Source organism: Schistocerca gregaria, chromosome 4, assembly GCF_023897955.1.
Source record: "Schistocerca gregaria isolate iqSchGreg1 chromosome 4, iqSchGreg1.2, whole genome shotgun sequence".
Classification (NCBI taxonomy): Eukaryota; Metazoa; Arthropoda; class Insecta; order Orthoptera; family Acrididae; genus Schistocerca; species Schistocerca gregaria.
The window spans coordinates 401,234,699-401,259,494 of record NC_064923.1 but is presented as its reverse complement, the minus strand read 5'-3'; the positions used below and the strand labels follow the sequence as shown (position 1 = coordinate 401,259,494).

At 43.8% G+C, this 24,796-nt stretch overlaps 1 protein-coding gene, 1 long non-coding RNA gene and 1 other non-coding gene across 3 annotated transcripts in view; all 3 read right to left on the bottom strand.

The window, feature by feature from the left end:
* Positions 1-16,814, bottom strand: part of LOC126365900 (uncharacterized) — a 35,539-nt gene extending 18,725 nt beyond the window's left edge. Inside the window, exons 1-3 of the long non-coding RNA XR_007566270.1 lie at positions 16,159-16,814; positions 10,360-10,467; positions 766-900 (exon numbers count right to left, since the gene is read on the bottom strand). This is a non-coding gene — a long non-coding RNA (uncharacterized LOC126365900). The remainder of the gene's footprint in view (positions 1-765; positions 901-10,359; positions 10,468-16,158) is intronic.
* On the bottom strand, positions 10,006-10,316 carry LOC126268521 (small nucleolar RNA U85). The gene has a single exon (XR_007549136.1). It is a non-coding gene; the product is annotated as a small nucleolar RNA U85 (small nucleolar RNA).
* A 6,910-nt stretch (positions 16,815-23,724) lies between the features above and the next one.
* Positions 23,725-24,336, bottom strand: LOC126267746 (uncharacterized). The gene has a single exon (XM_049973050.1). It carries the CDS (start codon positions 24,334-24,336, stop codon positions 23,725-23,727), a length of 612 nt encoding a protein of 203 aa, XP_049829007.1.
* Positions 24,337-24,796: the final 460 nt, after the last annotated feature.

The window sequence follows — 24,796 nt, the reverse complement described above, 5'->3', positions numbered from 1 at the left end:
CTACACACATTTTTGATAGATTTTAGCTGTAGTAAACCAAAAGCTTTCACGCAGCATCAAGTGTGAGCTGTGCTGAAAGAAATGCACTTTATTCACACTTAACTGATCTAGGACTATTATCTGAAAAAAAACCTTTAGTACAAACAGTGTATCCAAACAGATTACACACCTGACGATTCACTACTGTTTTAAAAATCAAACTCGCCAACTAAAAACTATGATGCAAAATCTTAAGTCTGGTGAAGTAACTGCTCTGCTTAATACTGCAGAGAATTTTTCTTTCAGCCTAAAACCCATCTCACATGGAGCAAGATTCGCAGTAAGCTTCATTTTTCTTTTAAGGTTCCCTGCGTGCTACCTGTGTTGGCCAATCATGAGAAGTTTCGTTTGTGACGTCAGACGCGGGAAGCCTTTGTTGATAGATGCTTTTCTGCTGTTGTGAGGTGTAGTAGGAACTCTTGCCAGTCCAAGAAGAAAAACATAGCAAATAGTTTTAGCATTTATCTTGGGCTTACCTGTATCGCATTATCTCCAAACACGCTTGCTATGGCCGTCAAAAGTCTCTGGTATCATTCGGGAGAGTGTGTTTTTCACTATTCGTGTAGTATAGGCCATATATTTGTAAGTGTTTCCGGTTGCTAGGAAATGCAGTGTGACAGCAAGCCAAGAGACGCATATTGAACATGTCTCAGATTGATCGTAAAATTACAATGGGTTATACATAAAAATTAACTTTCTCTTTCAAACATATAATAATGCACTTACCTTTCCCAGGCCGTAATTCCCTGATGCATCACCGTGTCTTTCTTCTGAAAGAGAGGCGAAACCAAACAAAGCAGTTCTTCAAATACCAATACATCCATTCGCATAAAATTTGCAAAGGATGTACGATCTTCTATCCTATAAAATAAAGTCGTATGTAACAGTCATTGGCATATTTATAAAGTCAAACAACATTGGAAATGAAATGTCAGAGAAGCAGCATTGGACGAGGTGTTTGACAAGGTTGTTGCCTTTCCCCACTGTTGTTTAACATATACCTTGAAGAGATTGTTGCGAAAAGCTTAAATGGGAAAAGAGGAATATGTACTGGTGGAAAGAGAATAGAATGTATAAGATTTGCTGATGACATGGTATTAGTGGCAGAAAGTGAGAGGACAGTGGATAACATGCTCAAAGATCTGAATGAAGCTTGTGTGGAATATGGGATGCAAATAAACACAGCAAAAACAAAGAGTATGGTCATGACACAAACAGTCCAATATTAAAATAGGACAATCTACCAATAGCCAAGTAAGAGAATTTAAATATCTCAGAAGCACAATAACTGAAGACTTGAGATGTCACCAGGAGGTGAAAACTAATTGCCACAGCAAAGGGGGCATTCAACAGAAAGAGGAGAGACTTATGTGACAAATTAGATAAACGACTAAGGAAAAGTCTTGGCAAATGTTTTGCCTGCAGTGTGGCACTATATGGGGCAGAAACATGGACACAGATGAGAGGATGAAAAAGGTTAGAAGCATTTGAAATGTGGATGTTGAGGAGAATGGAGAGAATAAGCTGGATGGAAAAGTTAGTAATGAAAGAGTATTGGAAAGGGTTGGTGAGAGTCGATATCTGCTCAAGGTTGTAAGAGAAAGGAAAAAGAACTGGTTAGGACATTCATTGAGAAGGGAGTGCTTGCTTGTAGATGCTTTGGAAGGATTGGTTTGTGGGAGAAAACAAGAGGAAGAAAGATACAAGATGATAGATGACAAAGGGAGGAGGAAATTATGCAGACCTGAAGAGGATGGCAGAAGACCGGACAGCCTGGAGAACTACCATGTGAAAACTTGCCTTTAGGCAGAACACTGATGATGAAACATTAATGAAATAGCGATGCTTTTCAAACAAAAGTAGGCGTTATGCGAACTAACCACAACTTTTTATGAAGCATGGAGAGCACACCTTTTCCAGCGTTTCACCTCTTAATCCAGTTTTTCATCCATTCTTTCTTCTTCTCTCATTAGCATGCATTTCCGCATTGTTTAGAACCAAAACAGCTAATAACGCCAATTTGCTCTGAACATCTGTACCTGAAGCAGCCATCTTCGTTCGATATAACATACAGCCGATAATGACAACTAGCTGCTGATCTTGCACTGTGGGAGAGCTTTGGCATGGAAGATAGCCGGCTCCTTTCCCTGCAAGCCAACAGGCTTGAAAGCCATCTCGCAAACTTGCGGCGAACATTGCTCCGTGTGAGACGGGCTTAAGATATGATGCAGTTGCAGGCCACGCCTTTCATAAAACCTAAGTCTACTAAAAAAGTGACAAAGCTGGGCAAGCTATGGGTCTGCATCCCACTACAAAAGTTGCACCAATCTGTGCTACCACCACAAAGATTTTGGTGTAAATGCTGAGTGGAACATTTTTGCAACTAGTCATTGAAAGTTAGCAGGTCAGAATTTGAGGAACTATGAAATGACTGGCTGCACAAAATCAGTCTACCACTTCCAAAGGAAAACAGAGTCCCCACATATTCTATTCATTCAAATTCTGTGAGCAAAACTGTAATAAAACTGAATTTTTGCTGAGAAGGCTCGTACTGAATTAGCCAGAGCTTCTACAAAAAAAGGTTTTCTATGGCTCAGAGTTGCTGTAATGAGAGAATATCACCAGCTTATTCCAACTGATTTGAATATAATCCAAGTGAAAAGGTTGTCAGGGGCCTTCTTGTCATTTTTTGCCACAATATCAGAACAACTGATGCCCAATAATTTATGGTTTTAACTCTGCAACCAGACCAGAATGTTGAATGCAAGAATAACACATGGAGGATAGGCAATGTTTGTGAAACTTCATTTGAGGAGGATAACAACGTTAGAAATTCAATGTGTCATTTGGCCTTCAATATTTCACTGGCCAGTTCGAAAATACACATGGAGTATTCCCAATCGGCACAGTATCACAACTCTTCATGTGCCACCAATAACTTGAATTGGCCTCAGTTTTCCAGAACCAGTCATTATCTAAAGAGAAGTTTAAATCATGCAGCAAAAATGCTGTTTATATATATATATATATATATATATAGAGAGAGAGAGAGAGAGAGAGAGAGAGAGAGAGAGAGAGAGAGAGAGAGGAAACCATGAAGATATCCAACCAAGGTTTGAGAAACTTTGCTAAATGCTTTAACAGCTTCAGAAATGCTTAGAAACCTTCATTAAGCAACCTTCTAGCAACAAGCAGGCTTGGGAAACGAAGTCCCAAACTGTGGCTGAAATTGCCTAGCTATAAGGTGTGGACTATTGGTGATGGCAGTGCTAGATTTTTAATAAATGGTAATGGCAAAATCCACCATGGATGAACATGTGCTTTTAATTATACTAAAATGTAGACTTTCACAGCCGGAAATGTCATGTCCACTATAATTATCCGAGCTGTTATGCCGTGGTCGGTTGATGAATTCTGTGTCAATTCCCAACGTTTCATCCCCACCTGCAGGAGACATCTTCAAGGGGGCCTGTAGCTTAATGGAAGGTCCAACACACTCACTGGCTCACTACTGACTGCCACTAAATTTCGTATCCGCGCACTTACACGCCACAGCGTGAAGTCACGTGATTTGAAAACTTTAGTGCAATTGGCCGCTGCCCGTTGTTGATCGCCATTGCCATCACCCAGTAGTGGACGGGTGGCCCACATCTTTAACACCGGCATCCATATACTGTTTAAATTCACGCCCTCCTCCATTCTACTGAAATTATTAGGATGTTTAGCGATTTCGATTGCCTCCCTGTAGAGCATTTTGTAATATCCGCTTGTGGCCACTATTACTTGCATCTTCCTCGAAACGAATAGGGTGGTTCCCTGGCTGGAAAGCATGCTCCGTAACAGCTGATCGTTTCGTTTCTCCTCTTATACAATTGCCCTTGTGCTCTTCCAAACGTTTTGTAAGTTCCTTTAGTGGTACCCACATAAAGATCTCCACAGCTGTATGGGATCTTATACACTCCAGGTTTTTCCAATAGTTTACAAGCATCCTTGGCAGGCTTAAGGTATTCCTGCATCATCCTGCTGGGCTTGTAAATTACGGTAATATTCCACTTCATCAAGATCCTCCCTATTCTTTCCATTACATTTTTAACAAATGGCAAGAACACCTTACATTTTGCAGTAGCCTGTACATCACTACGATTTCTTCGTGGCTGTCTGAACGCACGTTTTATTTCGGCAGACGAATATCTGTTCTTCATTAGTGCATTGTGGAGATGTTCCATCTCAGCATCGAGCAACTCAGGTTCACAAATGTTTCTAGCTCTGTCTGCTACCACCTTGATAACACCCTGCTTCTGTTGTGGGCGGTGGTTCGAACCCCGGTGCAAATAACTGTCCTGTGCTTGGGTTTGCAGTGTACTGAGTGGCTCAAACTACAATTTTGATTTCTAAAAACAAGCACATCAGAGAAATAAGTTGAGGTCTACCTCCTCTTCCATTGTAAACTGAATTCTCGAGTTTATACTGTTCAGATTTTCATGGAACCGGCTTAGTTCCTCCCTGCCATGTCTCCACAGCACAAACGTGTCATCCAAGTATCAGAACCATACATTTGGTTTTTGCTGGCAGTACCTAAGGCTGGTTCTTTGAATTTATCCATAAAGAAGTTTTCAATTAGGGGACTTAGGGGGCTTCCCATAGCCACGCCATCTGTTTGCTCATAAAACTGTTCACTCCATTTTAAGTATGTGGTCATCAAATAACACTTAAACAGTTCTGAAATATCAGCAGGAAAAATTCGATCCAGCTGTTCCAATACATCATGAAAAGGAATCATGGTAAACAGCAATACCACATCGAAGCTGACCAATATGTCCTCCAGCTGGACCACTATGCCATTCAATCTGCTGATGAAATGTGTCAAATTCTTTATATAAGAGCCCGAATGGCCTACATGTGGTTTTAACATCATAGTCAAAAACTTGGCTAATGAGTAGGTGGGCAAACCAATGGCACTTAGTATTGGTCCACTCGTTCCACAGAGCCACCAAGTGGGAGCTAGCCCAAATACAGATATCATCCACATACAGAGCAAGGAGGGGGGAGGAGGGGGGGGGGAGTAACAGTCTGGCAGAGACCACAAGTCCATTAATAGTTATGAGAAAAGAACACTTCTTATGCAGCCCTGTGGAATGCCATTTTAGTGGGTCTGGAGAGCTGAGAATGGTGCCAACCTAAACTATGACCAATAGGACAAGAACTGGCAAAAATCATGATTGAAGGGGGGGGGGGGGGTCAAACATCACTCATGGGATGTAATAAGGATGTTATGGCACCAAGCTGTGTCTTACACTTTACAAACGTGAAAAAAAGGGCAGTGCTCAGGAAAGGCATGCTGAAAGGCATGCTGAACGGCAGTTTCTAACTGGATCTGATGATCAATCAGACCGTCCCTTCCAAAAACCACACTGGTAAAGAGATGAATGATTGTGAAATTTAAGGACCCACTTGAGCCAATGAGCCATCATCCATTCCAATAACCTGCAGGGGACATTGGTCAGGCTGGCTGGCCGGTAACTATCAAGACTATCAGACTAAGGACAGAAACCATAATACTGTCTCCCCACAGAGGGGAAAATGCTTTGGAGATTAAAACAGTTAAACACCTGGGGGAGATACAGACACTGCAGAGGACTGAAGTGTTCACTCAAATGGTTATAGATGGAATTGGGGCCAGGGACAATCTTCAGAAAATAAGCCCAGAAGCAGCTTCCATTCACTGAAAGATTCATAGTAGGATTCTGCCTGACAAAGGGTAAAACATTTGTGGGAAGCTTCTGTTCACTATTTCTGGATGAGAAATGCCATCGCAAAATGGGTCACGAGAGGTTCCATAAGAACTGATGAATCTGTACAAAGTCCACCTGGAAGGGCAACACACAGAGTGGAAGAATGCCACTGACAATTTTGTTTGGAAGGTGCAGGGTGTAGTCCACACCCGCGACAAAGGGACCGAAGAACCTACTGAGGAGACTCAGTATTTTCAACATGTCCGCTTGGCCTGATTACGTATCAGGCTTTGGTGTGAAGGCTTTAGAGTAATAAGACCAGCAGAAGACTGGTGCTGCTCCAGAGGACGATGACGATCATTGGCAGTGGTGGCAATGGCTGTGTTCCACCATGGAACACAGGGAACAGCAGTGTGGATTATCTTATCTGACAGATCATGTATGACTGTCAATAAAAAAGAGAACAATCAGCACAATGGAAAGCCACCGGGATGTGGGAAGGGAATGAGAGAATTGAAAGTGGTCACTGTCACAGAGGTCACTGTGTGGCAGCCAGTGTAAAGAAGGAATGAGGAGAGGGGAAGTGAGCAAAGGATCAATGTCAAAGAAAGTGCCACATGCAGCACCAAAATAAGTAGGGGAACCATCATTAAGAAGCCACAGGTCATGCAGCAAGAAAATGGTCAATGAGGAGTCCAATTAGACAAAAAAGCACTGTCCCACGAACAGTGCTGGGCATTAAAGTCCCAGAGGAGGAGGAAAGGGGGGAAGGCAGTTACAGAAGCAGGTGTAGGTGTCCTGTCAGGAGGGATACAGACAGTGGAAACCGTGACCACATAGTCAAAGTGGACAGAGATGGCAACTGCTTCCAATGTGGTGTGAAGGGTGATACATGTTCTAACAATATCCATACGAACCAATGAGCAAATGCCACCGGAAGCCCTCAAATGGCTGACCCGGTTCTGACAAAGCACAGAATCCACAAAGTGTCAGTGAGTGAGCATAAGAGATTCCTGAAGAACAACACACATTACTAAATAAAAGGGAATAAGGGATTAAGGGATTGCAGAGCTGTGAGTTTACAGCAGTATCTACTACAGTGCCACTGAATAAGCACAGAGCAGGTACCAAAATGGGAGATAAATGGGCTGGAGCTAGTAACACCACTGGGTCACCATCACCAATAAGGATGTGGTGTCTTCTAGAAATGAGATGAGCCAGGTTGAGAGGGGGGAGATGACACCTCTGCATATACAGAGAGGGGAGGGGATGTGGGCAGCTGTCCTGGGACTTTTGTTTCTCCTCCTCCTCCTCCTCCTCTCTGAGGTCGAGGAGATCAGGTCACAGAGGGAGAGCAGGCTTCTGCAATATCTGCAACTTAAATAGAGTGATGGACATTCGGGGTGCAAGGACTGTGTGGAGGAAGCCCAATCACCAGCAGGCACCGAAGAAGTGGGACACTTCTGCAGCCAGGGAGGGGGAGCGGCACTTTGAAGGGATTTACTGAGAACCACAGGGGTGGGGGAGAGGAGGGGGTGGGGCAGGACTAGGGTAAGGAAGAGGGCAATGGGGAAAGGATGTTATAGAAGCAAAGGTAGAAATCATTGACAGGGTGAAGTGTCATCTTTATGTCAAACCTTAATGCAAGATAAACTATCAAAGGACTTATACTTTTGCCTCTCCCTTTCCTTCTTTTAAGTCTGGCAATCTGGCAAGCACGGAGCATGATGGTCATGACAATTGACACATACGGGCGGCAGATCACAAGGGCTCCCCTCACAGAGTGGCTGTCCACATTCACTAAAGAGGGTCCACCGTAAAGCGGGAAGATGTGTCCAAAACGCAAACACCGTGAACACCTGATTGTTGGTGGGATGTATGGCTTCACGTAACCCTGGTGTTCTCCAGCAGGTTATCTCCCTCAAAAGACTGAATAAATGTGCTGGAATTGGTGTTACTGTCAACCTTGCTGAACATGCTAGACAAAATGAATGCCTTGTTCCAGATTTTCCTGGAGTTCCTCACCAGTTTGAAGGATGAGGTCCCTATGAAAAATGACTCCCTGAAGCATATTTGAAGACTGTGAGGAGTGATTACCACCGGGATAGCACCGAGATGATCACAAGCACAAAAGGCTGCAGCAGAAGTTTTTATCATCAGTGAGCCCTACCACATGATAATGCGAGACTAAACTTTGCCAAACTCTTCTACAATTTTTCTGCATAAAATATCTGCTTTGTGGCAGTGAATGGGTCTCCATCCATATTAGTGCAGACCAGGTAGTTGGAAATTGTTTCATTCCAAGCTGTTGAGCCTGTCCCCCTCCCAGTGTGTAGCTACGGAATGTAAGGCTGCAGGGTCATAAGGAACAGCATTCAATGATCCATTACCAACCGAAGACATGGATTAATGGATTCTCCCCATGGGCACTACACACCCACAGGAAGGGTCAACCAGCACAGTGGCTGTTACGAGTTCTGATGCTTCGGAATGATGAGCAACCACTCCTACACATAAGCAGCAGCTCATGTACGAGAGGTGTGATCTTGTCAGGGGCCCAGCCAGATGGGTACATAACAGGCCCACCACATGGACTGGCTACATGTGCTAGTGACTTAGCAGGGTGGAGGGGGGTTACAATGGGGGAAGTAGTGGGGAAGGAAGGGGAGGAGAGGCATCCACATCATAGAAGTGAGTACAGAATTTCTTCCCCAAATGGCTCACTACAGAGAGAAAAATTTAGAAGTGGAGGTCAACGTCGACAGGCAGACTAAAAATGCCAACTGGAAGGATGAAAAGGAAAAAACTCCAAGAAATACAGTAAACCAGAGGGATAGCCAGGTTGACGTAAGAACACAGAAGGGAAGGAGGGGGAGAGGGAAAAGGGCACGGGGAAGAAATGTAGCCCGTGAGGAAAGAAAGGAGGCCCCATGTATGGCACAATGCACCTAATATATCTTATTGTTGGGTCAAATGGTTCAAGGAGAAATGAATGAGTGAATAAATAAAAAGCCATCCCTTGGATGTATCCTTACTTTCAACTAATGAGACAAAAGATTTAGCTATAGTTGCAGTTTTTCTCAAACCCACTATTCTGATCTCACAAAATGAGGAATGGCCTTTAGTCTAATGCGTGAAAGACAGTGGTTCACACAGGTCAAGAAACAGACTGTGATTGCATAGTTGCCTGCTCCAAGTTACAGATGTGATATGTGCATACACACACTTTGCACTTTATTATAAAAAGTGAACTTTCAGGGCTGGAACTGCCACAATAAAATAATTCAGACTATTATGCTGTGCTCAAAGGGACTGCACTAATACCTGACAATTCTGACAACAGCAAAATTCCATTTCCGTAAGCTCCCGTTCAGTGGCATGGCATGGCATCACATCACATTTTGAATATGTGCATGCAACTGGCTGCTGTCGACTGCCATCGTCCACAGTTACTATCAGCTGTTGGGGAAAGACTGGTACATCTTCAGAACCAGAATAAAAATTTCATTCAATTTCACACCCTCCTTCCTATTGAAATTTCTGGGATGTTCCACAACCTCTATAGCCTCTCTGTATAGTCTTTTGTGGTATCTGCTTGGGGCTGCCTGTACTTTAGTCCTATCAAAGTGAATGTGGTGGTCTCCTGGCTGTAAAGGATGTTCGCAACATCTGATCTGTCAATCTCCCCTCTTCTGTAATTGCCCTTGTGCTCTTCAAGTTGTTTTTGACAGTTCTTTTTGTCGTACCAACACACACCTCCCCACAATTTTTGCACTTTATGTAGTAATGTATGCTACAAATTATGTCTCACTTGCTTGCGTGCTTGTGTAGAATTTGTCACTTACCACCATCAGCCATGACAATTCACAACAAACTAAATAAAAGAAATCATTAAATAACTTGCTACAATCATGTTAAATGCTCGCACTGGATATGACACAGCAGAGTGCTCAGAACACTACTGGATACTCAATGGCTTTCTAAGAATTCATAGGTGTAGATACCATGCTGATCTCTACTGCCATTGTCTGACTCCAACTATAGTAGAAAAATAGTTTTTCTTACATAATTAACGAAGATGTTTCACCAGTAATGATATTTATCTGATTAATATTAAATTTTAAAATTTGCAAATCCTTTTATTAAACAGTGTTTTCGTAAACCTATGTATTACATTTTGTTACCTGATGAGTAGTGTCAACTAAGTTATCAATTTAGTTCAGTGTGGTCACTAGGCCATCAGATTACTAAAGCAAAATCACAACAACCAGGGAGTGAACCAGGGCTACTGCAATCTGTGCCAGATAGAGAAAGAGAGAGAGAGAGAGATGTAACAATTACAGTCCTTGAACAACACACAATCACTTTAGGCATTGTTCACCTATGGAATAGGAAGAATTGTCAATTCAATATTCCTTTGGCCTTACAGAGGGAGGTCACTGGCAACCTGCCTCCAAGATTACAAAGGACTGGCCATACGATTGCAGCTGAGTCAAGCCCTGGTACACATCACTCTGGCAGTCATACATAGCTCTCATCATCGGCCAATGGTCAGTAATGATAAGATCTTAACAAGGTATGTACCTACCTCTAAAGTTCCACTGCTATCAACAATTTGCAGGATCAGCATCACAGAGCATTATCTGCCCACAACATCTCTCATTGAAACAAAGTAAAACAGCCAGTATGAGCAAATCTGTAATCAAAAGCATTACAATACAATTACGTCATGTAGTCTACCTGGAATATTATTTGTGGTGAATTAATGAGCAGACTACAGACTGAGAATATGGACACACAATCTTCATATCTGAAAGCATACTATGGTAATTTAGGCCATGTGTAATAAGTAGAGCTTTTTTAAAAAACTGCATCACAAAGGGGATCCAGAACAGTAAGAAGAAAAATATGAAAAGGATAATGAATAAAAAAGATATCCACTTAAGTGAGCAGCATTTTAAAGTGTGACAAGAATACATTAAGGACGAAAGTTGCATGCAACACATCTGGTAAACAGCATGAGCCTATTAAAATATTAATATATGGATTCTTAAGCCCACTGCAACATTGTCACCTCACAGAATTAGTTGCCAATCATCACAGCAGTAACCTTTCATATGTTCAGTGACCTAGTAAATTAAAACTGTATTCAAAGATTGGTTTGAACACCACTTTACTAGGCATGGTCCAGTTGATGGTGGTATGCCTTTGCCTTCCTCCAAACTACCTTTGAGATGAGTTATGCAGGCAGTAACATGGAAACCTACAGTTCAGTGTATAATCTGCTTAACAGCTAGAAGATGAGCAACCTACCATTTAAGTGTGGGGCTGGTAACTACTGTCAAACACAGCTGCATAGTTGAGATGATGACCCAATAACTGATTCTCAGTCAATGATGTTTTGTGATATACTTTTGTTTAGAACAAATGCAGCAGCACTAGAAGCATTAACATTTATTGTAAAAAAAGCACTGTTGGCTACAGTCTGTCTTAGAATCAGAGCTATGTTACCCATCACTAGGATACTGCAACCAAAATTTCATCCCTCATTAATAACTACCTCAAAAAAGTGCAAAAGCACCACTAATTCACAAATATATTTAAAAAACCATAAATGTGAGACTGCAAAAATCATTCTTCCGTATAATTCAAGCAAGTCATTTTCTGGTACACAGAAGGCTGCATAAGACAAATACCAACTACCCTATACCATTCTCCCATTTCCTGCTTCCACTCTGATGTGTCTTATTGAGAACATTTGCTCTAAACTGAGCAGAAGACGAGCTTGCAGATGACCTTTGTTAGACTTTAGCTAGGAATAATGTGAAGTCTGACTAACATCCCTAAAATTATGATTAAACCATGCCTTCCAAAACAACTTCACTCCCACAGGTACTGTTCTGTCTACATTCAAGATAGCCTTGAAGGTCTCTGAAGGCAAGGCAACATGAATCAGAATAACAGTTACTTGACCACTGCTTGTTTACAGGAATGTTACCACAGCAACAACCAGCTAGAGAATCAGCTAAGGCTTGACTTTCATTTTATTCACTATTGAATTATTACTATGCTACCTCAGGTGCCCGACACTGCAATCAATTGCAGGTGACACTATTAGTGCTTGCTGTTTCCATTCTCTCTTTGTGCAGCATGTTCATTTTACATAGCGATGTGTCCTAAAACAGATACGAACATACAGAGAAACTTGATTTAACTATCACCAACTTCTAATCAAATCCCAAATTGCATGATAACCTGTGAACAGAACAGAAAAACCGAGTTGTTGCTGCAACAGCTACGGCACACGCACAGTCTGCAGACACAGTAGCGACAGTGTTCTGCCACAGGCCGCCAATAGTGATTGATTGCGAGAGGTAAAACTTCACAGCTGCGTTTTCTGGTTGACAGTGATACTGACGTTCCCATTATACCGGCATGTTGCAAGAATAAGATTAAAGAAGCAGACTACAAACTTATGCTGCAAATGGATCCAAGATTAAACTTACAGATCAAAGTTACTGAATCTTGATTTAGGTTTAAAAAGCAGGTTTGAGTGACCTTCCATTGTCACTAACACAACAAAAGATATAATCGCCATGGACTTTCATCATCATTTGGATTACTGAAAGGACTGAAGAAAATTATTAGTTGACAACAGAACTAAGTTACAAGTCTGCATTACAATGTGCAGCTGATGTGTCCAATTCCGTCAGTTTGCTCCATTTAAGTACTCTGAACTATTTAAAAAAAATTCCTGAACTGACAAAATTCACTCTTACCCTGGGAGAAATTAAGCATGGCGTTAAACATTATACTGCAAGCAGCAGTGGCCCACCTGTGTACTCAAAGTGGCAGGTTAGAGCCTCAAAGTTAGCTAAACAAGAATTCCAGTTCCTAATGAATCACAATATAATTCGCCCAACTAAATCCTTCCACTGTGTGTGGTAGAAAAGCTGGATGGTCAGTGAGTGTGTGTGTGTGTGTGTGTGTGTGTGTGTGTGTGTGTGTGTGTGTGTGTGTGTATACTACAGACATCTTAATGACTACCCTTCCCGACAGCTATCAAATTCCTCAAATTATGTAAATTCCGTCCTTGTGGGCAAGAAAATATTTTTAAAGTCAATCTCCTCAAAGTATATTACCAAATCCCATTAACCTGAAAGTGAAGGTCTGGAGTGCTACGTTCACGCCTTTTGGACTTATGGGTTAAATTTCATGTTTGGCCTCCTGAATGCCCTCAGTACTTTTCAGAGATTTATGACATTGGGAGTTTTAGATTTCTGTTTTGCATATTCAGATTTACCAATAACTTCTAGTTCTCCAGAAGAACTTACTTCACACTAAATTAACCTGTTTGAACACTAACAAATTTGGTTTGAGGATTAATGTTGAACAATCCATATCTGTAGTTCAAGAAATTAAATTTTTAGGTCAAATGATCACATCAAAAGGTACTAAATCAGACTCACCTTATTTCCTTGACATACTGATTTTTATGAAAGGTATTTGGAACATGCCACAGAACATCAGACAATTCTTAATGATTACTTGAATATTTTTAAAAAATGACTAAAGAAGCATACATTTGACAGAAAATGCAATAAAACAGTTTGAGAAGCACAAAATGGACCCTACAAACAGCTCTTAACATTTCTGGAACAGAAATATTTAACATGGGGCAGGGAACTTCTCAGCATATACATGGCAATAAGGTATTTTAAGTACCACCTTGAAGGACCTCCTTTGACATACGTTTTAAAAAGAAACAATGATAAAGCAACTGTGTCACCTACAATTCACAACACATCAGGCACATTTCTGAAAATGAAAACAGTGAAGCTGACAACCTATCCAGACATGAAGTAGTGGTATCAACTGATCAAGAGAAGACAGATGCCGAAGTATAAACTCTGGAAACTTCACTCCAGTCCTCATACCTCATTGAAATTTAAACAGTCAAACCCCTGATGGAAGATTATGGTGTTATTTATCAACAAACATTTGTCCTGATATTCCTTAATTTATATATTCCATTTTTCAGCAAAACCACTGTATGAGACCTCCTGGTATTAAGTCTTCTGTGAAATTATCCATGTGCAGATGTGGTCAAACAAAACAAAATATCTAAAACTGGGCGAATGCATAGCACACCAAAAGAACTAAGCATACTAAATCTGCTACCGGCTAGTTTCCATGCAGAGATGGACAATTTAACATGGCACACATCAATCTAATTGGCCCACTGCCTCCTTCAGGCGAATTCATATACTTATTAATGTGCATCAATTGGTTCAGGACAGAAGTTATTCCATTACATAATGTTCAAGCAGAAACCATAGCACGGGCATTTTATAACTCCTGAATCACAAGATTTCAAGCACATAACCAAATAGTGACTGGACAAGGAGCACAGCTCCAATCAGAGCTGTTCCATTCATCAGCTAACATTTGTGGTCCTAAATTAACTCAGAACGTGACATACCACCCGCAGTCAAACAGGAAAATAGAGATTCCACTGAGCATTTAAGGCAGCCACCAAAGCATATAGTAAAAATAAATGTAGTGACGAGTCCAACAATTCTATCTACTAGCATGCACTTCACAGTTATGCCAACATACGACTAAACTACACTTTACCTTGTGGGAACATTTTGAAACACCATTTGTTAATATAGAATTGCATCTCATTTATGAAGAATGAAAAAGTGAAAGCTGAACTAGTGCCTTCCTATGGAGCCTTGGAGTGAAACTCAAAATATTTCACTCTAAGAATTAAGGATGAGTGAAACATCTCACCTGGCAGACTGAAATCTGCCTATATCCTTGTGAATTATAGCACCTGTCTATATCTACAGAGCACTTCACTGGCAAATTAGTTACCCACACCTGCAATAGTCTCACCAAAGAAAGTTACCTGTTTCGGTCAAGTTTTGAAATTCCCCGAAGAGCTGCAGTTTTGTAAATAACTGTCATTGGTGTCAACTTTATTTTTCTTTAAAAAAATGACTTTTTGAAATAGAATAACATCTAGAGTTCAGTTTTGTAGCTGGAGTGTGATGTTGGTCCTGTGAAGAAAGTTCCCAAATAATAACTTGGAATTTAAAATACTGCATTTTTGTGATCACATGCAGAGTGTAAAATGAGAAGTGGCCTTTATGATTAATCGAAAATAACCATTTGCACAACATGTGACAATACTTCAATTTTGCAGCATGTTATGCAGTATGTCATCAGCTTATAATGAAAAGCTTTATTTCAGAAATGTTGGGTGTGCTTCTCACAGTAAATATAGTTACCTAATAATGTATGTTGTTCATTTTTCTTTCCATCAATAGAGCACAGCACATATGTGATGTCCTCTCACTGGCATACAAATAGCCAAGAGGTTTTGTATTTAATATTGCAATAAAAATGTTTTATTTTTGGGATACATAAGTTTTCATTTGAAACCAATGATATATAAGACTATCAGATCAAATAGTAGTTCTTATAACACTACAGCACATGAAATGGCAAGGAACATACATATGTATGACATATCAAAGCAGGAAAACAAGACTTTGCATTAGACATTTAGAAAAAGAATGTAACATTGTAGTCTTATGTGTTGCTTTACTAGTGAAATACGAAAATTATTCTAACCATATGGTACCCAAGTCTATTCAATCCCTTCAGCTGAGTATATAATTCTTGTGTCTGCATCTTGCGCGCACACACACACACACACACACACACACACACACACACACACACACTAAGACAGAACTAGACATGCTGGATCCCACAGCAAATATTTTAATAGCTTACATAAAAACAAACTTTACACGACCAATGGTTGTCTGCAATTTCACAGTAAACATTTTACGTCATTAAAGCCGTCGAGTCATATAGTACTGAGCCGTGTAATTCACACACGCATTTTGTCTCGCTTGTGGAGACTGCTGCCAACGAATTTATACGTTAATTAAGACCTGTTGCGAAGCCTAATGTTTACCAATAACAAGGCATTTTTTAAAGATTAAGGCCGCAACAAGTCATCCAAATTATTATAAAATGTTTCAGAGACATCTATATACTACACTGCACACTTTCTATAGGCCTACTTCAAGCATATCTCGTAACTCCATATATATGAAAACTCTTAATTCAAGTAACCAACAAATTCATAATCAAAGAGATTTGAAAGTGCATGGATGTCTCTAATCTGTAAATACCTAGGTTTCTATTATACAGTGACACGTAGCAGTTTTCTAATACTGTCTTTTTTTTTAGAAACCTTTTTGCTTCAACTGCAAAATTCAACAAAATGACGTTACAAGGTTTCCAGTCTTCCATCGATATGCTTAACAACAATATCTATAGAGATTCATTACCTCCATACACTTACTTCGCAAGCATGTTTACTATATCATAGTTTCTTGGTAATATGCACGACGGTATCTTGCGTCCCTGTACGGTACCAGATTAAGCAACGTGGCTATAAGCGCTACCCTTAATGTTTTCTAGTACTTTCAACTCAAATACTACCAGTGGCACACTCCATACGTTAATTTCAACTCACAACAACTCTTTACTACTGGCGGGAACTGGTCTTCGACCATAGAGGTATCTATGGTATCTATGGTCGAAGGAACTGGTAGTAAATCCCAATGGTGCCAGATAATGTATCTCAGTTTTCCCTCATACATTCACATAATTTCCCAACAGATCACCGTTTTTCCCACACGTTTAAAATTTTTAGAAATCGTATAATTAAGGAATTGAGCGATTACAGGCCTATAAAAACATGTACGTACTGACCTACTAAAAACTGCACTCACAAATCTAATAGTGGACGTCTGAATTATGACGTTTCAAAGGTGACTGTTAACATCTACTTCTAAGCTCTGCGAACGGTTCTCGGCGTACGTCCTATTTTAACAATTGTTTATTGTACCATTCATGTATAGAGCGTGGCAAAATGATTATTTAATATCTATGCGCGCGCTGAAGTTAAGCCGGGTTCACACACGCAACTGATGTGGTGCCACAACTTCTGGCTTTCGGCTGTGGCGTCGTGAGTTACCGTTGACATCGAACGCCACAAATTCTACGTATGCACAGTTTTCAGTAAGGCGTCAACTGAGTTCATATGGGTGGGTACGGATGCATAGTGTAAGTTATGGCAAGAGGGCTGTGACAAGAGTTGAATACAAGGAAGAGGAAACACAAATGTTGGATCCGAAAATAGATTTCGCACAGAGATAAATCAGGGGCGACAAACACATTTATAAAGAAAATAACGCACGGAGACAAAAATACTATCTGGCATGTAAATATCATTTGCAAACGCGATAATCTTCCAAGATTTTAGAATATTATTAGATTCTTTGTTATAGGCATTTCGAATAACTAATTTTTAATTTAACAGCTACCACATCCAAGGACGTAGCCAGGATTTTGTCCAAAGAGGGGGGTCTGATTACTTAAAGAGGACCTTAAAAACACTCATGTTTTTAATTTATTCTGAAATTTTCCATAAAGAACGACAAACCATTTTATTCGATAATGATCTTGGAATTTTTCACCAGGTGGAGATTTAATATCGTTACTTAGGAGTGCTGCAATTCACTAACAAGCTGTTAATCTCTGTTCTCCCTCCAAGGTCATCTTACTCTTCTTTAAGTCTGGATTTGAGATGAGGAAGTGATCGTGAACGGACGAGCGTCAATTTTATGGGAAATAGTTATTATTACCGACAGAGCTTCGGAGATCTCTGTTCGATAACAATTCTTCGTTGCGAAAATATTAAAGATTCAGAAACATTCAACCTTACACTAACGAAATTTCCTCAGTTAAGTACGCATCTCTCACGTCTTGCAGTGTAAAAAAGATCATTTTCTACATTAAAGAATGTCCCGAAAGATAAATGCATGTGGCTAAATTAGGAAAATTTAGATTGTTATTTATTTATCATATGCCTCTTTCTGCTGGGAGTCTCCAAAGAGATGCTCGGCTCGCTTTCAAGACAGCTCTTTTCATTTAAGCAGAGATGCTGTATCTTTATGTGAACTGGAGTCTTTCATGAAAGAAAGATTTACAATTTGTACAGAAACCAGATGGCAGTTATAAGAGTCGAGGGACATGAAAGGGAGGCAGTGGTTAGGAAGGGAGTGAGACAGGGTTGTAGCCTCTCCCCGATGCTATTCAATTTGTATATTGAGCAAGCAGTAAAGGAAACAAAGGAAAAGTTCGGAGTAGGTATTAAAATCCATGGAGAAGAAATAATTCTGTCAGAGACAGCAAAGGACTTGGAAGAGCAGTTGAACGGAATGGACAGTGTCTTGAAAGGAAGGTATAAGATGAATATCAACAAAAGCAAAACGAGGATAATGGAATGTAGCTGAATTAAGTGGGTGATGCTGAGGGAATTAGATTAGGAAATGAGAAACTTAAAATAGTAAAGGAGTTTTGCTGTTTGGGGAGCAAAATAACTGATGATGGTCGAAGTAGAGAGGATATAAAATGTAGACTGGCAATGGCAAGGAAAGCATTTCTGAAGAAGAGAAATTTGTTAACATTAAGTATAGATTTAAGTGTCAGGAAGTCGTCTCTGAAAGTATTTGTATGGAGTGTAGCCATGTATGGAAGTGAAACATGGACGATAAAGAGTTTGGACAAGAAGAGAATAGAAGCTTGCGAAATGTGGTGCTACAGAAGAATGCTCAAGATTAGATGGGTAGATCACATAACTAATGAGGAAGTATTGAATAGAATTGGGGAGAAGAGGAGTTTGTGGCACAACTTGACTTGAAGAACGGATCGGTTGGTAGGACATGTTCTCAGGTATCAAGAGATCATCAATTTAGTACTGGAGGGCAGTGTGGAGGGTAAAAATCTTAGACGGAGACCAAGAGATGAATACACTAAGCAGATTCAGAAGGATGTAGGCTGCAGTAGGTACTGGGAGATGAAAAAGCTTGCACAGGATAGAGTAGCATGGAGAGCTGCATCAAACCAGCCTCAGGACTGAAGACCACAACAACAGCAACAACATAGTAATGGACCATTCCTAGCATTTACCTAAAACGGAAATGGGAAGCCTCCCAAATTCAGTGATTGCTAACTCAGCGAACCAACATTCTGAGCTACCCCAAGACAGAGGGCAATTTGGAGAGACTGGTCCTTGTACATTGTTTTAAAGTAAAATTTATCACAACAAAAGACTGAATTCTGACACTGCACGTTTTTACTTTAATTGTGCATGTTAAGTCATTTGATAGTGCATGAATGCATTCATATCTTAAGACTGAATTGTGCATGGAATTGTTGGCTTCAGTTAATACAATAACACGCGAGTGTAAATAGTTTTTAGCTGAGAGGGGGAGGGAGGGATACAGAGTTCAATCGAATTAAAGCAGGCCACCGAAAAAATCTTTTAGAAACAAACAAAAAATCTTTTAGAAACGAAGAACATGCTGTCATCTCGTACCCCTTCTGCTCTCCAGAAACTCCTCCCCATCTCACCGTATCAGAATTGTTTTTTATAATTGCATACCGCCAGGTGACCAAATTGGGCGATATTTTGCTATTTAAGCCACTAATGACAGAATATTGAGTAAAATTTTGAACGAAATGAATGTATCACATGTCTTGTTGTTGACTGATGCGATTTTTGGGCTACGCCGACAAATACACCTGTGTTTTTATGCACTGATTTTAAGTTCGTGTTATTTATAATGATATTTACCGCTCCATTGCCTTTTAAAATACTGAAATATTGACATGTTCAAAATCGGGTATCTGCCAGTTGTTTGCGTCGTTTTGTCACAATATTTCGATAGTGTACCTCACTATCTTCATCAGGTGCTACCTGAGACTGATCTAACCGACTCCCACTCTGATACTATCATGCCTACCTGAGGCACGTGTGTGGGCAGGGTAAGCACTTGTGTGCTGTGCCTGCAGAACCTGAAATAAGTGTTATGAAAAGACATCCTAACCGTTGTTGGAGTCCTCTCGGTGTTTATCTCGTGTGTCCTGGTGTTGTTGGGGGAGGGTTATTCCCGCAACAGGTCCAGCCAACGTGTAGTTGGTCGGTGGTGTTGCTGCTGGCCCAAGCCCTGAATGAGCCGATTGCGGGATTGACCCGCTTTTTGATAAAACTGACGTGCTAGGACTCGGAATCGGTCCCGCAACGTCAGAATACCAGTCTCCTCGTGTAGAAAGGTGGTGGGGTATAGCTTGGGAAGGTGCAGCGCAAGCTTCAGCGCCTTGTTTTGTACGCGTTGTAGCGATCGTATGGAGGAGTCGGCGGCATTGCCCCGCACCACGGCTGCGTACTCTAACACTGGGCGTACCAGTGTCAGATACAGCGTGATGCCGTGGCGCGAGGGCAATGTGGACTCCGGGTTTAACAAGGGATAGAGTGCACGAAGCCGCCCTATCGCCTTGTTTCGTATCCGCTGAATGTGTGGGGCCCAGGCGAGCCGCTGGTCTAGTCTCACTCCGAGGTAGGTAGCTGTTTTTGACCACTGGATGGGGCGATGGGGCCTGCCCCGATGTGTAAGGCTTCTGAATTTGGCGGCACTCTGCGCTTTGTGAACGCCACCGCCTGGCTCTTGCCAGCGTTAAATTTAAGGCGCCACATAGTGGCCTATGCACCAAGTGCTTCACATCCTTGCTGGAGGCGACGTCCCATGGTATGCGCGTTCATGCTCCGGGTGAACAGAGCAGTGTCGTCTGCATAGAGGGGCAACTCTACTCTGTCCACTTGCGATGCGTCGGCGGTAAAGAGCGAGTAAAGTATGGGGCCGAGTACCGACCCTTGCAGTACGCCGGCACGGATGGGTCTATTTGTGGACCTTCCCTGTTCTGTCCGGACGAGGAAAGTCCTGCTAGATAGGTAGGACCTGAGAAGGACCCCATGCGACGTCGGTACCCCGAGTACAAGCAACTTGTAGACGAGGCCGTCGTGCATACGGAGTCGAAGGAGCGTGAGACGTCCAGGAATACCGCCCCAAGGTATTCCCTCGTCTCCAGCCAACTTGTAGACGAGGCCGTCGTGCACACGGAGTCGAAGGAGCGTGAGACGTCCAGGAATACCGCCCCAAGGTATTCCCTCGTCTCCAGCGCCCTCATCGCGGGTTCCACGAGGCAGAGCAGCTGGTGGGTCGTGGAGTGACCTCCACAAAAACCAAACTGCTCGTCTGGCAGTATGTGCTCCTGTTCCACATGTTGCAGAAGTCGCCGCACGTAAAGTCTCTCGAAAACCTTAGAGAGACATGGGAGGAGGCTGATGGGCCTATAGCTGGATGGCGAACGGGGGTCCTTGTCCTGCTTTGGGATGGCCACCACCTCGGCTTGTTTCCACACCGAGAGGTACACACCCAAGGCAAGGATTTCGTTAAAGACTGTGGCAAGGTATTGCTCATACCCCTGAGAAAGATTCCTAAGGAGTGAGTTCAGGATGTCGTCGATGCCACCTGCCCTCTGGGCGTTGAGTGATCGGAGTTGCAATGCTACTTCTTTGGCGGTGATGGGGTCTATGCTGTCACCCTCCTCTCGTGCGTCGAGGAAGTCTGGGAGACGTTCTTCCATTAGCCGGACGTGGGCCACGTCAATGTCTTCTTCTATGGGCCGGAAGTTTGCCTCGAAAGTGTCCGGTAGGATACTTGCCTTGGCGTCCGGCTCGCAGACGTGACCCTGACCGAGTTGCAGGGGAGGAATGCGCTGCCTGCGGCGCAGAAAACCTCTCACGACGCGCCATGCACTGCCGTCGTCCGGGTCGAGGGACTCGACAAGGTCGGCCCATGCTTGGTTGCGGTGTTCGCGGATAGCCGCAGTGATGGCACGACGCATGCGGTTTATGCGGCGTTTCGTTGTTGGCTGTTGCGTTATTTGCCACTCGTGGAAGAGATGGTTTTTCGTCACTATAAGCTCCCGTATTTCTTGTGGGAGGCGACACGACCTGTCTTGTGGCTGACGAGTGCGACCAGGTGTGGCAGTCGATGCAGCTCGCAGGAGCGCCTGATTTAGGGAGGTGATGGCGGGTTCCGCCCCCACCTCCTCCGGGTCAGGGGCATCTGTAAGGTACTCCCATACCTCGGTTTGGAAGATCTCGACGTTGACTTTCCTGAAGGATGGACGACCAGCCCGCATCGCCGCGCCGACGACGTCTGTGTCAAAGATCACAGGCAAGTGATCTGATGACAGAGTCGTTCTCGTCTCGGCAGTCGTAAACCGATCGACCCCCCTTAGTATAGCAACGTCGAGAGCGTCCGGTTGTCCGCGCACTGGGATGTGGGTTGGGTCGTAGGGCCCTAGAATGATAGCGCCGTGTTTGAGGGCGGCGCGTTCAAGTCGGCGCCCGCTGACATTGGTGAGGCGGGAGTTCCGGTGGGCGGACTTTGCGGTAAAGTCCCCCCCTATGAACAGGCTCCACTCCATGGCCAGTAGGGTGTCAATATCGGCCTGTTGCAGAACACCCCGCGGCGGCCGGTATAATCTTGCCGACGGACGTGTTAACGGTCACACCGGTGTCTTCGAGGTGTTCAAGTTGTGGCAGTTGCGCAGGGTAGTGCCGCAGGGACGACCTGACATACGCCGCCGTACCGTCGCCGTGGGTCGGCCGGGCGGTGCGGTAGCAGCTGTAGTTTGCGACCCTGACGTGCACACCAGGTTTTAGGAATGTTTCACAGACGAGGCAGATGTCCACTGCCTCGCTGTGTAGAAATTCCCTAAATTCACCCTGCTGCGGTACAAGACTGTTTGCGTTGAAAACGCAAACAGTCAGGCCATGGGTATAGTCGTTATCCATGACTGGGGGGTTGGGCGATGGCCTGGAGGGCCGCCGCAGCTGCGGAAACTAGGGTGGGTAGTTGTGTCATGATTCTGTTTAATGTTTGCAGTAGCGTCTGCAGATCATCGGTGATGGCGCTCGCGGCCGTGGGTGGCGCTGGGGCAGTACTAGGCTGGCACTGTTTTTCGATGGGACTCTGCGCGGCGGGGACAGCGTGTCCATTTTCGGCGCGGGTCGGGGGGGGGGGGGCGGTGGGGGTAGCCCAGCAGCACTGGGTTCCGGCTGTGGGTTGTTAGGCGGTTGCAGGTTGCGGGTGGGTGGGCGGTGTTCACCCCGAGTCAGGGCCTGCTGCTCAGCAGCCCGTCCTCTGGCAACAGACACGAAACTGACTCCTGGCTGCACTTTCTTGGCAGCCTTGTCACGTTTGCGAGATTTGAATGCGTTACAGCCCCTGTAGCTGGTAACATGAGGCTCACTGCAGTTGCAGCATTTGGGCTGTTCGTCTCGCGTTTTTGCGCATTCTCGGCTTTGGTGTGCACCTGTACACTTCACGCAATGAGCGGGCATGGTGCAGTTGTGTGCAACATGCTCTAGGCCTTGGCAAGAGTAACACTGAGGCCTCTTGCCCCTGGCCTTGAGCAGTTCGACTGAAACGTCGATGTCCGCAATTTTGTCAAGTTGGAAGATTTTCCTGTTGTCCTCATTGTCCACTAGGACGACGTGGAACAACGGCATCTTTTCGTGCGTTCGGGGCGATGTCATTAGTTCTACCGCGCGTGCGGCATAACCTGACTCCGCGAGTTCGTGTTTAAGGTGGGCGGGGTCCATCTTGATTGGCAGGTGATGTATAACCACCTTTAGTAGCTTCAGGGACTCGGTGTTGTGGGTGTAGCGATGGAGTCCATTATCCCTAACAAATTCCATGAGCTTTTTGTGCTCGTCTATGGATGTTGGGAAGACCTTATAGAGGTCATTCCCAGTGACTTTGAACGATTTAATTTCCGCTAGCTCTTTAATCATGTGGAGGAAGTTCATGTAGTCATCATCCCACATCATGAATACCGGTATGGGGCGTGTCTGTTTATTTGCTGGGGCGGCGGGTTCCGCTTCCACGACATCTTCGATTGCCTCTGCGAACCTATTTGATGTGGCTGGGGGTGGGGGAGCACATTTTCAAGTCTTTTGGGCTTGGCGGTGTGCCGCCGGTTTGGTACGGTAAAACCGCCTTCCACAGCTGCAAGGGGGTGCCGTGGGGGCGTCTGTTGCAGAAGCCTTCTTTTTTGTTTGGCGCCCTTCAGGCGCAGTTGCTGTAGTTTGTTCCTCAGAGTCGGAGGTGGCTGGCCATTTCCGTGATGCCTGTTGCACTTCCATTGGCATTTCTGCCGATAGAAGTGTCTCCAGGTTGGCTTCAGGAATTTCTAGTAAAACTGGCGTTGTTGGGTGCCGTGTTGGGTGGTCGCTGTCAGTCAGTCCCTGCGCGGCGACGAGTGGCGCACTAGCGGCTTCTTCACTGGAATTGTCCGTTGGGGTGATCAGCAGCGCACTGGCTTCTTCAGTAGCCAAGTCTGGTGACGCAGCACCGTTCGGGGCCGCCTCCGCCGGAGCAGCAACATCTTGAGTTGCTACACCCGGCAGGGCTCCTGGCGGAACAATACCCTCTTCTGTGGCCGAGTGCGGCAGTTCACTCGGCAGAATGGACGATTGTGTTTGCGGCTGTTGTGCCTTGACGGCTTTTTCCGCGGCCTCTCGTTCTGGGACTGTTGTTGCCTTTGTCAGGTGGTTCATGATCACAAACAGTTCAGTGCCAGAGAGGGGGCGGAAGCCTGGGGGGCGCAAGAAACGTCGACCGAGAGTGTGGTATCGCAGGAGGCGGATTGAGTGGCGGATGTTGCCGCCGACAGAGCGCGATCTGTCGAGACAGAATCCTCCATGGCGGTTAGGCAGCTATTTATCGGGTCCATGGGGCACCTGTAATTGAGAAAGAAAAGATGGTGATTTCTAACTCTAGTGATCGCGGACTGGTCCCACGTGAAGGGGGTCCTGGATCACGGCGTGCTCTAACGTTCCCTAGGCGTGACGCAAATCGATTCCTGAATCGATTTGTGCCACAGCCGGTAGCAGTTAACACGACAATTCTGCCGCTAAGAAACCCGCGAGCGAGTCGTCAGCAGGAGAGACAAGCTTTTGCTTTTGCCACGCGCGGACGCCGTTGACCAACGCACCATAAGAAAGGCGCGTAGACAAA

Bases quoted from the DNA above. Each gene is read 5' to 3' on its own strand.
- LOC126267746 (XM_049973050.1), bottom strand. From the start codon at position 24,336: ATGAACCACCTGACAAAGGCAACAACAGTCCCAGAACGAGAGGCCGCG.